Below are 16,277 nucleotides of genomic sequence, written 5' to 3'. Positions count from 1 at the left end.
TATCAGTAACAAAGCAATGTTTATTGCTCCCTTTTATGAAAGCAACCGTATGTATGTCACGCTGATGAGCGCATCAATTTTGTTTTGCCGGTTTCTACGCATCCCACTGTACGCAGTGGGAATGAGCGCATTGACGCATAGGATTCTGGGAGGGATTTACCAACAAGGTCAATTTATAGTAATGCCCTTACCTGTGACTATGGCTACTTGAAAACTGCACCTCCCAATGTTCCCTGATGCATCGCTTGCCATATATTCCACTGTGGTTGCTCCTATACCAAAGAAATCGCCTGAATTATGTGTGCTCGTCTGTGATTGGATAGAACCTGAGTTGTCTCTTACACTAGGTGGTTGCCATGTGATGGTAGCGCCCCCGCTGTTCAATGTGACACTTTGTGTAATGTCTCTTGGACAGGTCAGAGTTGGTGGCGACCTATCAACTATCACAAATTACAACAAAAAAAGAACTGAAATGTTTATTGGCAACTTACAGGAAATACTCACATGCCGTCAATATCTACAAAGCAGGTGAGGTTTCATGCGGGTGCAGACTATTCCAATAATGATTCGATCAAGAATGTTCATTACTTTTGCCATGGAAAAAGGCAGGTTGGAGCGGTGGCCAAAATAGCAGTGCTTGTACTCAAATATTGAGAAAAATAAAGCCCACACAAGATTAGTGTATTACTCTGCAGAATAAACTAAATTATATAAGCAAAATAACCAAAACTGGGAAAAATGTTATGACCTGATGGTTACAACATGAATTTTGGAATCAAAGGTCATAAGTAATCAGAGCTAGACCAGGGCCTAGATTTCGTGCCAGTTTGCGAGAATCAAAAACCATCCGAGTCGCTTCACTTACTGCATGATTCAATGAAAGAAATTGATTCTCACATCAAATGTTACAAGAGTCGTTACGAGAATCGATTCAGTGATTCTCGTTGAATCTGAGGCCCTGTAGACATAATTGTGATGACAGCTATCCTAGTGTTATCTGCTAGCATAAAATGTAACAGGCTGGTGGTTGGTTTTTCGTATGGTGTTTTATAGTGGGGTGGCACTTCACTTGTATTCTAAGTTGTATATCAGTCACATATACAGACTTTCAAAGAGTACCCAAAGCGAGTATTTTTCATTAGTGTAAAATGTACCAAAAGCAAGGTTGTTTTCCTACCCTAAGCAAGTATTTTAGTGTCATGAGTCATGATGAACACACCTAAAACCACCAGTAGTGATCAAGAAAGAGGCCTGAAGAAAAACCAACGAGTACAATTTCACCAAGAATTTTACCCTTCATTTCAACTGATTTTTGTAGGCATCCTGATGCCGAGTTAAGCTATCCTTTTTTAGTAATATCTGTGCGATTAAGGTGCCCTTTTTTCCCATTTTTGATGTTTTGATACCTTAAGGTTGGTCTGAACCCTGGAATTATGGAAACTTTCGGGCCTCATAACTGCTAAATTGTTGGTGTAAAGTATATAAAAGTATACATATTTAGAATGGCAAAGACTTGATAAGTTCATCTGTGAGGTCAAATTTGGGCCAAAATGCTCATTTTGGCCCAAAATCAAAAAAACGTTTTTTTGGCCCACTTTTTTTTTCAGTGCAACGTAAAAAAAAATTCTTGGGCCAAATTTTTTTTTTATTAATTTTTAAAAACTAGACAAAAATATCTAGGGACCGTTTTTTTATTTTTTTTTGAATTTTGACCAACTTCACCAAAAATATTTGAAATTTGGGCTAAAATCAGGCTTTTTTATGATTTTTTTGAAAATTCAGCATTTTTGAAAAATTAAAAAAAAAAAAAATTTGGCCCAAGAATTTTTTTTTTATGTTGCACGAAAAAAAAGTGGGCAAAAAAACGTTTTTTAGATTTGGGGCCAAAATGAGCATTTTGGCCCAAATTTGACCTCACAGATGAACTTATCAAGTCTTTGCCATTCTAAATATGTATACTTTTATATACTTTACACCAACAATTTAGCAGTTATGAGGCCCGAAAGTTTCCATAATTCCAGGGTTCAGACCAACCTTAAGCAAAATACTCGCATACTGTACATTGTATTGCACCCGGCAAGACCCTTTTTACTTGTTTTATGTTTTATGATATACTACTAGAAATACAAGAGCCCCCTCCCTCACGACAACTGTATGAGTCACATTTTTATTAAGTAAATGCCTGAGTGGCTTCCCATAAAGGTATTACAACAGATTGCAAACACTACGAAAATGTCTGTTTTTTTCTTTGTCTGCAAGTTACCAATTGTAAATCAAAAACTTGAATCAGACTATTGTATACATGTTTTTCATTTCGACTAACCTGTATCAACATGCACATCAAAACTACAACCCCCTCCATTTCCTCTGTCATCTACATACATGTAGGTAACCGTAGTTGTGCCACGTCCAAAGAAGGCTCCGGACATGTGCGATTGGAACACAGGAATAGCCCGACCCGAATCGTCCACTGCTGTTGGTTCATTCCATTCGACATTGGCTCCGGGAGAGTTCAGGGTTACCATCTCGGTGACATCTTCTGGACATGTCACCACAGGGCCGGAAGTATCAACTGAAAGATGAACAAATGAAAGATATTATGTGCTACTCACAAAATTACACCAATGGGAATTTGAAGCATAGTTAAGGCATGAAATGGAACAAGCTCATAATGGGACTCTAAGCTAAGATATTTTTAGTGCTGAGTGGCATTTGAAGAAAATTTTGCATATTTGGCAATTTGCCAAAATGGACCAAATTCTTGACTAATTCAATGAAATGGTGCAATTTTGGTCTCTGAGTGATGGGCTCCAGTGTTAAAATTGCAGCGGAGTGGTGGGCTCCAAAACTGAGTGGTGGGCTCTGCCACCAACCACCCTCCTGGCCGGTGACATCATCAGTACATTGATGCAGATGCTTTGAGCAAGTACCGATGTACTGCCTTTGATCATCCATTTGAGCCAACACATACTATGGGCTATTCCAGTTGAAATCCACACTACCCCTGTGGAAGATTTTGGAAATATCTTCCACAGAGGGAGTATGATTTTTCAAATATAATTGGTCAGAGTTTATCATTTTGAAACCCATACTCCCCCTGTATTATGGCTTTACTATAATCTTTCACAAATGGAGTGAGTATTTCAAATGGAGGTTACCCGATTGTCTATTCTATTTGAAACTCATACTCCCTCTGTGGCAGGCATTAGCTAAATCTTCCACAGGGGTAGTGTGGATTTTAGATGGAATAGCCCAATTTAATACTATGCCCAATAGAGCATGGACTGCCTGACATCAATGCCTCGAAGAAGCCAAATGGACTCCGGTATAGTGTGACCTCTTTGACATAGGGGGCGGACACCATGAGAACAGATAAGTCACCCACTTGCACTTACCATTAGTAACAAACACAATAAAATCACAACTGGCTCTGTTTCCTGCTCCATCTATGTACCTGTATGTAACCTGTGTTCGTCCCACTAGAAAGAAATCTCCTGCATTATGGGATTGCGTTTCTAGTATGACTGATCCGGATTCGTCGTTCACCCTGGGTTCCAACCAAGTGGCAACAGATCCAGTTTCTCCAAAGGGAATCACCAGCGCTAGATCTGGAGGACATTGTACTACGGGTGACATGGAATCAACTGCAACAGAAGGAAATGATAAAATAGATTGTATTTTCATCCTGGGGATTCCATAACAGTTAAGTGCAATAGCTGCCATGTGTAGATGAGTACAAGTAAATTACCAAATGTTCTTGGGGCAGCTATTGCACTTACCCACCCACTTCTGGCACTGAGCAGTCAATATAATTATATGTTTAGGACATTAGTAAAAGAAAAGAGGTACTTTTCGAAGTTTTCCTCAAAATCTTTCATGACTGCTTATTGCACTTTCATGAATATGTGGTTTAGATTCTAGGGGCTTGATTGTTGCCTTTGGAGATCTTGGCAGATGGCCTGTATGTTGGAGTCTGTTCACCATTGTTGACCTCGTATATGGGTTATTCAGACCCTTCTTATTTTCAAGAAGTTGTAAATAAAATAACTGTAATTATATTGTCATCTGATAAGTCATTTTGGCTTATAACAAGCAAAAATTATTCAGTTTTTGTTACTGAGTGCATCAATAAAGACCCAACTCACGCTCACGTCAACTCGCATAAGTGTGCACCAGTCATGCATTACACAACACACAACTAGTATAAGTTCTGCACCCAACGGTGTGCACACCATTCTATATCAATACAAGGATGTCATGAGTTTTATTTTTTTTGCCTATTATAAGCCGAACAAACTTTAAGAAAATCATCTTTAGTTTAAGAGAAACATCTATTTGATTATGTTGCTATTCTATGCCTAAGTAATGCCATTGAGTGTGCGAGTTTGTCGTGGGTGTGTGACATTTGTTCAAAACGTTTTGCTGCTAAGGTGGTGCAACAGTCATCAGGCATTCTGTTTTCAATTGTACCTCCTCCATCCTTTGTACATCCTTTTTTGTAGTCACTTTGATGTTTATGTTTTTAATTGGAAAACAAAATGTATATTCATCGTAGAAGTAGTGAGTAACATGATTAATTACCATAACAATAGGTCATAGCAGGGGTAGCGCTAGGTTTTTAAACAAGGGGTCAAAAATTTTAAATTTTATGGCACTATGGATCTAAAACAATAGAAATAAAGGGTTAAAATGACCCTTTAGCAACCTCTATATGGTAATTTTGTGCGCCAAAAGCTAAAAGAATGCGCCTATGACCCCATGGCGCAAGTTAGCGCTACCCCTGGGTCATAGGTGAATACAATTTTTGAATGTATAGTCCTGCACTATATGTAACTCCAGACAGTAACTCTGCATTGCACCATTGATTATCAAAGAATAGGCAAAAGACCTGGATCGTAATTTTATAGAAATTTCCCATAATGATGACATCACTCATACCTGTACGATTAGTGTCTTTGAAAAGAGCAGTATTGTATTTAATCTATGACTGCACACATACACAGACATGACAGGTTATGATTGAATGCAGCCTACTTGTAGTGCAGGGCAATACATTCATAAATTGTATTCACCTATTGCTATGGTAATTAATCCTGTTACATCACCACTTCTACGGCCTATTATATGATATACACAAACATACCAAATTCTACAGTGATAGTGAATGAGCATCCTGCAACATTATTAGATGAGTCCCTGTATTGATACATCACCATAGTTGTCCCCAACTGGAATATATTGCCCGACACATGACTTCTAGAGATCCTAGTAACAAGCCCAGAGTTGTCCGTAGCAACAGGCTCTGTCCAGGTGACCACCGTACCGGAAAATGGATTAGGACAGCATGGGACAGGTTTGATGATGTCTGCTGGACACCGGACATTTGGTGGTACGTTGTCCACTATAAAAGTATAAAATGAAATGATAATCAATTTGAATGAATGAATAAATAAATAAATAAATGATTAAATATAAAATAAATGATTAAATATAAAATAATTAAATAAGTTTATTAACACATCATAGCCACTATTCCGAGATTCATGCTATGTAAATGATTAAATAAATACAGGAACATGAACAAATATTTAACGAAGTGATGAAATACAAAATATAAATAAATAACTTCTGTAAATATAGAAAGAGCCAAACTGATGAAATATATATTCAACAACTCTTCCTATACTTTTGTACAGGAACCAACCGTTGTTAATCCGTGATGAATCCACAGTTTACAGTATAGAATATACAGAGGTGTAAGTCAGGTCACGATCCACTCCCTGAAAAATATGCGAGCCAAAGGCGAGCACCTCGCCAAATTTCCAGGGGAATAGGTTGCAGGATATCACCCCCCTCAAAAAAGTTTTTTTGGCTCTTTTAATGACAAATTATCATCATCATCCAATCCTGAAAATGTAAAAGAAAATTTTTTTTACATTTCGGATTTTTTTTTTTTTTGTGCCACATTTCCGGAATTTCCAGAAGACTTACACCTCTGCATATATACGCGAATGCAAGCGCGCATATGTGTTATGCGAGAGCGCGTAAAATTCGTCATGCTTGGAACCTGTGTGCGTATACACGCTTACAAGTTGAATTCAGTATTTTGAGATAGCGGCTAAACTGTGCCGTTTTATTCTGTAGTTTATTCATAAGTATTTTATCCATCACTGATCTTTTTGTAAGGCTGAGTGGCAATGATTAAGGGTAGATGCGGTATTGTTGGTCGAAGCAGCCAAATAAATCAATTTTTATTGTCTAAATCAATATATTATTGAAAAATAACACTTTGATGTTTTGCAAAAGTTCATTCTACAAATCATATACTTTGAAAACTTGCTTAATTTATTGTTGTTAATGAGTTATGTACATTTTACAAAAGTGTTGTTGTTTCAGCCCTCATTACAACACAACTCAAGAACCACAGGACCTACAAAAGTATTTCTGTGAAATTTGAATTCTTCTACACGCTCGCAAGGAAATGAGTAATGCAATTTTTGCCAAAGCTCACTACCATTCGCAAGATGTTGTGAACTACCAAATCACAACACTTTAAAATAGTGTATTACCTTAACTGACATTCCTCATGAAATAATAATGTGAATTATACGATATTTAGCTTGTTTTTGTTGTTGAAAGGATTCAATTTTGTTTCGCCATTGTTCATCACCGTTTAACAACTTGCGTCCCGCGCGCTTGCAAAGTAAACCACGCAGACGTCACGGACGCAGCGTTGTTAAACGATGATGAACAACGGTGAAACATGATTGAATACCGAAATGAATATAAAAGAAATAAAGAAAGAAGCCAACATACAAACAAATCAAGCATTTAGTGCAACAAAGGGCTATCTGCATTTTGAATGATATTGAGATTTTGGTACCAATATAATCCGGAGAACACTGAGAATATATTGGACACAAAGGGCTACAATGTATCTGCATTGAAATTTGTACATAATTACATGGATTTCAAAATCAAACTTCCTGAGCAAAAGTGCCATTTTGTTAGTACAACAAAATGTGCAATCTTCCATAGAGTTTGTGTATGCAGCACAGGGATCCATTGTGTTTAGAATGACAAAGGGCTATCTGCATGCAAAAATTTTTGCTCATATCTTTAAATACCCAATTTGGAGACAGCCCTTTATTGCACTAACCCCTCAAAATGTTCTGTATAGACAAATCCAACGAGCCAAGTCATGGTCAGTATTTGGTCGGCCATTATTTGTTCCACGCATGCACCAAACAGGTGTTGTGAGTGCCCAATTGGTTGGATTAAACCCGCTTAAAATTTGATGTTAGATTCTTTTGTGTTGTAAACTGTCATCATTCTTTTGTCTACGTGTAACACGGGTGATAGAATGCAGTTTAAAATACCCTTCAAGGCCGCATCATTTCACATTTTAGGTGAGATAGCTGGATCCCGTCGCGGCTATGGCTGCCATTGAGGTGTAGGAATGCGTGAAATTGGATTTGTCTATATGAAGAGCTTATTTCCAAACAATGTTAAGTCCACAAACCCATGTTTCTGATTTGCCTGTGCAATGTTGCAGTGGGTTGTGATGCTCATAGGTATTATAATTTCAGTTGGATGCACCTTTACAAAGCAAACAGTAGATGGATGCACAGTAACAATACTGGGTGAGGCCTTTGTTTCCCAAATGAGAACAAAAGTCTGCATATTGTTATGTAGCATTGTTATGGTAATGCAAACTTGTCAAAGTAATTGTGATTGTATCACACAAATAAATGAGACATGTGGGATTGTACACGGTTTGGAAATAAGCTCTTCATACACTAGGCTTGAGTCATAGAGATGAATTCCTTTTCTTCTTCTTTCTTTCTTTTTTTGGGGGGTGGAGGAGGGAGGTGAGGGGCAAAGTTTTGGCACATCAAGACTGTAAGGATTTGACATGCTAAGGGACAGAGAGCAAGCAATAAGGCTATTTCCCACACAGGTAACCCCATTCAAAATTCACACTCCCTATGTGGAAGATTAAGGTCATGTCCCAGGGTCATGTCATCCATAGGGGTTCATGGATTTTGACTGAAATTGCCTGTTTTATGGTTTATGCGGATAAGACCCTGCGTAGGTGTCAGACAGCAAAATAATCATGCTCCACCAATACATGCAAACAGACAGTACTCGTAGGTCAATGGAGATTGATAAAAGGATATTATTTGAACTATTTTCATCAAAAAGAATTGCATTTTTATGATCAAATTGACCTTTTATGCTTATTGATCAATTTTTGAAGCAGTTCAGGCAAATATTTTATACAAGAATATAATAACTGCTAATTCCGCTTGTAATTTTAATGGACCGTATCATTTTGAAAAACTTGTAAATTTTAAGAACCCACTAGCTTTAAGGCAGTCGGACGGGAGCATATTTAACCTAGTAGTGTTTATATTTAATTTTTGAGACAAATAAAGCTGATACACAAGAGGATTGGTATGGATCTATAAAGGAGATCTCAAGGTTTAAATCGATACAGGGGGTGCCATTTTCTTAAGAGGGGGAAACACTCAAAACTTTGTTTTGATATATTATTGGTCTGAACTCAAGAACCGCAAGACATTTGGAAATAAAAATGTAATTCTTGGCTTCCTTGACTCATTTCCTATGCAACCAGCTAGTGTATATATTTTAAGAGAGTACCGGTACACATTTTTAGTTAAATAGCTAGACTTATATGGATTAGGTCAAATAAAAAAAATAGTTTGCTTGCCTCAAATAAAAAAAAGATAGTTTGCTTGCCTCCACAACTTTTTCAGAATTAGATAGGTCGGTTAATTGAATTTTTTTAAAGGTCATAGCCAAAACATGACTATGCGTTTTTAATTAGCTTAATAAATAGCCCAAATAGTTGTGAATTGGGACATTTCTCTAATGTATACCACATCATTCATGTTTTTAAAACAGCTTAGAAGTGGTGCACATAGAAACTGTAAAAAAAACTTTTCAGGATGTCAAAAATGTTGAAAGAAAAAATACTTTTCTCTGGAATTTCCAAAAATTAGGGTCGGTATTCATTTTTAAAGTAAAAAAAAAAAAACATTTTCCAGATTAGAGTCGGTTGGTGGAGTAAAGCAAACAATCTTTTATTTTGGCCTTATCAAGAATTACTTGGTGTATAAAGGTGTCTCCTGTCAAACAAAATAACTAAATATTTAGGGCAGGTTTAATTGGGAAAATTGATCACTCAATCATACTTGACCTCATCCTCCTAACACCAATTCAATGTTTGTAGTGGTGAGCATACTGCTGAAGGTAGGACTTACTCCCAATTCAAGAAAAATACAGCACTATTTTTTTTGGGATTAAAAAAATATTATCCAGGATAACGATTTAGCTATGTTTCATTTGGCAAAACAGGATTATATTTTTTGAATCCCCCAAAATTAGTGCTCTATTTTTCTGGTATAGGGGTATAGTCCATGGGGATCAATGATAAGTGTGGTAATGTGAACTGAAGTATTGCAAGCATAGTGAGAATGCAGGAAAGTAAGCATGTACATCTGCAAATAAGTTCATCAGGATTGTCAATGAAATATTAAGTTCAAAATTCTTAGAGCAAATCCAATTTTTATGGTACATACCTCAATCAATGACAGTTTCGTGCTAACACTTATTGGATTGACAAATCAGAAATCAAAGACAGAGAACAGAACAAAAAGAAGAGATATATCAAAGAAGCCATCTGGATAAGGAAGAGGGGGGCCAAAACACTCAACAGAGACGAAGGGAACTACTTTCTTCCTAAAACCAACAGCGCCACCAACGTCAGCTCCAGCAGGCAGCAGCCGTCTAGGTGCAGGGATTGGTCATTCAATTTGAGAAAGTGCTAAGTCTTAGCATGAAACTGTCATTGATCAAGGTATGAATTGAACCCCGGCCACAGTGGTGAGAAGCGAGTGAGAAGACCACTACACTAACCCGCCCTCTGCACACCCTGACAGGTGGTTGATATACTTACCTTGTACAATACTAACAGTGAATGTACAAGATGCCCTATTCCCAGCCATATCAGCATACGTATAGACAACTATAGTAGGGATTCCTGCATTGAAGATCGATATGTCTGGAACATGAGACCTACTGACTAAGATGGGCTGCACGTTGGAATCGTCCGTAGCAACAGGCTCTTGCCAGGAGACGGCCTTACCGGGTTGTCCGGGGCTAACATCTGTGATGACATCTGTGATGTCACCCGGACATTGCACAGAGGGAGGTGTGTCATCTGGTGTTGGATTTGAAAAGAAAAAGAAAAATATTTAGTTGGGGAGGAAATAGACATGAGATAAGTGACTGAAATAGGGATGAAGAATCCATGCTCCCTATACTGCCATAAATTGGCGCTGTCAGCTATGGGGGAATAATTTGGGGTATTCTGAAAACGACAATACCGTACACAGTTAAACAAAAATGTGTTGGTGTTGCTCCAATTATTATGTTGCACCATGATCTACAATCTCTACAATCTGAGAGAGTCAGCGATTAGTTGCCTATGTACTCCAAACAAAACATGAATACTTTTTTTCCCATGCTGCATAAAGATGGCAGCCAAGTCATAATGCTCCTCTATTTCGGTGAGGTGAGCGCTGAAGTTGAAAGGCTGTTAACCAAAGCATTTTCCACCCTGATGTGGCAGTGACGTCAGTGCACATTTAATTGGGCGCAGCTACGAAATATCACATAGTTGGCAGTGGTGATACAAACCCACCCTTTTTATTTCAAACCCACCCTTTTTATTTTATACCCTTTATACCAATACTCCGAAACCTACCCTTTCTAAGCGTGGTTACTACTTACTAATCATAGATAAGTGGTTATGGTGGTCCAGGAGGTGCAGATTTGCATCCAAAGAGAATTACATATTGAAGTTTTAGATGACTAAACAATACAGAATGGGATTTCAATGTTTTTTGTGTTTCATTTAGTGTCATTCAATCGGAAATTACAGTAATCTTTGAGATTGCAATTGTTGACTTCTAAACCCACCCTCTCTATCAGTGACCACCCTTTATATTTGGACACACATTTTAACCAGAAATTTTTCAAACCCACCCTTTTAAGCATTTTGTGGACCTCTCAAACCCACCCTTTCTAAAGCGTGGGTTACCAACAGTGTATCAAGTGTTAAAACCGCTGGCGTACACACGCAAGCGCCTAAAAACACTGCATAGATCCGCACTCGAAACAGCTGAGTCAACACTTTGGCGCCACTGCCACGTCAAGTGGCAGAATGCTTTAGGTGTTAATTTCACCCACCCTTACATTCTGTTTGAAAACTATACTCCATATGTGGAAGACTTTTATCTAAATCTTCCACAGGGGGAGTGCGGATTTCAAACGGAATACTCACCAATAACATTCCATCGTAGCCTGAATCCAACTTGCTCTATATTCTTATCGGTGAGAAAATACAACCACACTGCATCTGTTTGCATTGAGAATGGACCAGGCCGCTGATTGCCTTCAAAAAAATACTTTTCCGGTGGGTCATTTCTGTCATTTATCTGATTAAAATTAAATTGCAAACCCCTACCGACATAAAGTGCATCTTTTCCAGTTTCTATATGAAATGGCGAGTCGAAAGAAAATTGGATTTGTGCGTCTTCAGGTAGTCCGGGTATATATAGAAGGTAAAGGCGTGTGTCGCGATCATCATACAGGTTGGGATAATTGGGTGACTCAAAATATCCTGAGCGACAGTTTGTACCGTAGCAAGTTTCCAGAAATTGATTACCTGAAACAGATGTGGAAAACATAAGATTATTTTGTAGTCAACAGAAATAATTCTGTTAAAAAAAGAATAGAGTATAAACAAACAGAGAACAATGTTTTCTTCTTCTTCTTCCTTATTATAATGCCTCCCTCATATGTACGAGTATCATCGCACTGCGTACAGACAAGCTGTACTTATTTTTTACTCTGGAACCTAGAGTAGATGAGTGTATTTTGACAGGATTTGCTAGGATTTGACAAGTGCCCGTCATTTTCACCAAAACTACCTGTCCAAAATTTTGACCGTGGAAACATAAACCAAACTTCTACCCTCTCTAGGGGTTCATTCAGTTAAAAAAAGCTATTGCTATGACCTTCATTTATGGGTTTGGTTTTGTTTTGAGTTCACAGAACTTATTCAAGCATTATTTTTAGAATTTAGCATGTCACACAGCCATTAATTTGCCAGTCCAAGGAGCACACTCCCCATCCAAAATGATGGGTGGATAACTAAGTGATTAGGAAGAATGTAATACCACACCCTTTTGCAAAGATCCTTTGCAGTTTTTATCTGACCTCAGATACTCGCATGAAATCACGCCTGTGTCATGGGATGCTACACAGATTGATCTGCAAATCAGATGCTGATGTGATCAGTGGCGGTGCCACAGGGAGGGCATGGGATAAAATGCCCCCAGTCAGATCTCTTACCCCCCCCCACCCCCAGTAAAATCCAAAATTACGAAAATATGCGCAAAATTAATTGATTTTGCCCCCCAGGAAAAAATTCGTGGAACCGCCACTGGATGTGATAATGACTGATGACATGATTCAATTACTAGCCGACTTTGTGTCTACGAATTTGAGTCTAGGCCATAAACTGTGCCAAATCAAGGCCATGCAGATAAAAACTGCAAAGGAATTTTGCAAAAAATAATAATACTGATATATTTCTATAGCATGGATACAAGCCTTCAGATCATGGTAGGTATTATAGAAGGAGGTTCCACAGAAAAATCCTAATCCACTCAATAGGGTTAAGCCGATTACACTATTCAACGCGAGTCATCACTTGAATGGATTTAATCAGTGCAGTCCCTCAAACACGACCTTTGATGTTTATGATCGTTATGCGACAATATCGATCATCTATTTTAAAATTTAATTTAAACAGACCCCCCCAGGTGACCCGTACCGGAAATGGATGGTATTAGTGCCCTTTTGCATCGGTCACATGATCTTCTATTGCGTCATAGTGTGTCCGAGTTCAAGTTGATTTACTAGCGAAAACCTGATTGAATTCCCTCATTTCCTTTCAAAGTTACGGTGAATTTATGTATTTTTTCTGATCATGATTAGTAATACTGGCGGGTGTCTGCGGGACTTTTAAACCAGTGGAAATGATTTGGAAAGGTTTTCCAAGACTGGCAATGTTGTTTCTATGATCCGCCAAGCTTGGCCATAAGAAATATTGGCGTTATAAAATTACCGGAAGTAAATTGTTTTCCTTTGTTTATGGTCACGGCCACAATGCTTTGTGGGTAAAAATGACGTCATTCTGCTTAGAAGTCGCGATAACGGTGGTTCATAACCGGCCAAGCTCAATAGATAAGAAGCTTAGCAAATCGATAGTACACCATTCATACCTGATTGCTCAGTATCGACTCATAACGATCATAGTACAAAGGGAACTGGGTTCGTGAATTCTCCTTCTATAATACCTACCATGTTCAGATCAAGTTAGTTGATGAATTAACATATATTTATTTATTTGCTAAAGTATTCTCTCTATTTGTTGACCTAATTTGTTGACCTAAGCAGTGAATCTTTCGATTAAATCTCTTTTCAATAGAAATTTTACCTATATATCTCTAATCAGTTATAATCAGATGAATATAGGGTGTTTTCAATAAATCTTATTAAAAAGTAAACTCTATAATAATTTGTTTACAGTTATGCACTATTGGGGTGAACTTTCCTATTTATCTATTTACTAACAAAACAATTAAGTAAAGTTGATTTATTTCTACAGATGACTGGCCACACAAACCAGACAATACAATGATCTGACATTGACCCACCATTCAAGGCTATATATTCAACTATTACCCACTCTTCAAATTTTTAAAGTGCACATAGAAAGAACTGAAAGGGTGGTTTAATGCAACATAATAGGAAAGGTTTGACTGTGCTTTTCTGTTGTTATGATTGTATAACACCTGTGCTGTGCTCACAAAATGAGCGGAGAGTTGCTAGAAAAGGAGATATGATTGATGCAGTAGTGACTGGTATTGGCAACCAACGCTATAATGAAATACAGATAAAAAAGACTTTATCGTGTCTGACGTCATCTGTCTCGAGCACGGTTTGTTTACAAGTGTTGTGTTGATGACTTGTGCCTTATGGTGAATTTTGCACTTTCAAACATACAAACCATCTCAAAAGTTACGTCTTTATAGTAGGAAAATTTCCTTCCCGAAGGCACCATGTCAACAATGCCTAGAAAAGTTGCTTTTTGCCTAATTTGTCACCATTTTCTGCTAATCCTTTTCTCTAATCGGCACCAGATAAATCGGCCTTCCTTTTATGTGCTATTAACCAATCAAGGATCGTAGGGAATTTGATTGACAGTGACATCAGACACGGCAAAGTCGTTTTATCTCCGTCTTTCATTATAGAAGTAGTTCCAGCATTGATCTTGGGGTTGCCAGTTGGTTTTCCTTCAAGGGATTTTCTTGATCCCTCTTTCAGAAACTCACCAAATATGTGAGATAATTGGTACTGTCCTTCGTCTCAGTTCATGGTGGTGCCCCTCCTCTTCCTTATTTCTATATAGCCTCTCACATATTTGCTGAGTTTCTGAAACAGGGATCAAGAAAATCCCTTGAAGGAAAACTAAATGGCAACCCCAAGATCAAGCTGGAACACAGAATTAAAACCAGAACACCAGGACTCGACCGCCATCTTGATACAGGCATGGAGCAAAAATTGGGGGTATTCGGTTTCCCTCGGAATGCGCTCGACGCATTCGTTGTCATGCAAGCGCGACATGGACGGGCGCATTTGAGAGACGACTTGATGCGACCTGCACTTGAGTACCAAGACGCTTCAGATGAGACGCAGAATTGTTTTCGTTCGTCTCCGCGCACCGTCGGCAAGGACCCGAATACCCCCAATTTTCTCCCCATGGCTGACGGCGCGATTGTACGTGGCAGTATAGGGAGTCCCGGTTCTCCTTCTCTAATTCTGTGAGCTGGAACTACTTCTAGCATCAGTTGCCAATAGCAGTCACTACCCATCAAGTGTTGATAAAGACAACAGGCATTGTTGAAACGTACACAAGTAAGTGAACATTCTGGATCAGATGCAAAGAACCTTATCTACTGAGTTTACTCTACCGATCCTGATGAATCTGTTCAAAAGAAGATGATTCATCGAACATACCAACAAACAATAAAAAAAACAAAGAAATTCTTTGTTTGACTTTTAAAGACTTATGATCCAAAGATTATATATAGATCTGCACATAACTCAAAAAATAAAGTTGCAAAGTTTCTTCTCATTTTGTGGGAACAGGTCTCATAATTCCTCTTGAATTGATTTGATCAAAATATGTGATGCAATCAAGCAAAATCAGTCGGAAGTCGCAAATATTGATTTTAAGATACAGCCTAACAAAGGAAATATTTCCTTTTGTTTCCTATTGTTTTGGAAACTCTTTAACTGCTCATATCTTTTGAACTGCATGGTTATCCAATTTCAAAGGGCTTTGCAAATGCTTGTACCAAGCCAATAAGAAACTGAAAATTGTATATGACCGACTTCAGACTGATTTTGCTAGATCACACCACATATGTGCCCATCCACCACAAACTTGTCGTAAAGTCGGCATTTTCTATTTTGAGATACAATCAAAAACAGTATATGGATTTCTATGTAAAATATATTAGGAATTTGACCTTTGATGAACCATAACTTCACTTCCAGATGTCCGATGAAGCTGGTCGAGGTGTCATTTTGAAGCTGAAAGTGCATTCTTTCAACATCTGCAATAAACAGAAAATGATCTAGAGCCGACTTTACTACCACTTCATGGTGGATGGTCACATATGTTATTTGTTCAACTCAATGATGCATAACTCCATTGTCTATTAAATCTCATATATGCCAGAAAGATTGGCGGTAAAGCACCACTAATTGATCATGTGTAGCGTGTCTTTTGTGCTAATAATGTGGTTCTACTCCATGATGCATAACTCTATTGTCTCTTAAATTTCTCATATGCCAACTAGAGTGGTGGTAGAGCATCACTAATTGATCATGTGTAGCGTGTCTGTTGTGTATATAATGTGATGTAATGGTATGTTAACCCCAACTAGTTAACCTTAGCTTCGGTCCTGTTCAAAAGAGAATGCCTTACAAGCCTCAAAATACAGATCTTGACCAGGAGTCATAAATTTGGGAAAAATAGCTCCTGGTCCTGTGATTATCTAGTGAACCAGGAGCCATTTTTAAAGAGCTTAGAGTCATTTAAATTTTAATTG

At 38.0% G+C, this 16,277-nt stretch overlaps 1 protein-coding gene across 1 annotated transcript in view; it reads right to left on the bottom strand.

Annotated features, from left to right (window-relative positions):
- The window catches only part of LOC140172614 (hyalin-like), a 76,795-nt gene that overhangs the window by 43,387 nt on the left and 17,131 nt on the right, over positions 1-16,277 (bottom strand). Inside the window, exons 3-8 of the mRNA XM_072195751.1 lie at positions 11,372-11,755; positions 9,983-10,246; positions 5,144-5,401; positions 3,396-3,644; positions 2,324-2,572; positions 192-440 (exon numbers count right to left, since the gene is read on the bottom strand). Of these exons, the coding sequence (XP_072051852.1) occupies positions 192-440; positions 2,324-2,572; positions 3,396-3,644; positions 5,144-5,401; positions 9,983-10,246; positions 11,372-11,755 (1,653 nt within the window). The remainder of the gene's footprint in view (positions 1-191; positions 441-2,323; positions 2,573-3,395; positions 3,645-5,143; positions 5,402-9,982; positions 10,247-11,371; positions 11,756-16,277) is intronic.

This window comes from Amphiura filiformis, chromosome 16, assembly GCF_039555335.1.
Source record: "Amphiura filiformis chromosome 16, Afil_fr2py, whole genome shotgun sequence".
Lineage (NCBI taxonomy): Eukaryota > Metazoa > Echinodermata > Ophiuroidea > Amphilepidida > Amphiuridae > Amphiura > Amphiura filiformis.
Note: the sequence above shows the minus strand (reverse complement) of the source record. Positions and strands in the feature narration are given on the sequence as shown.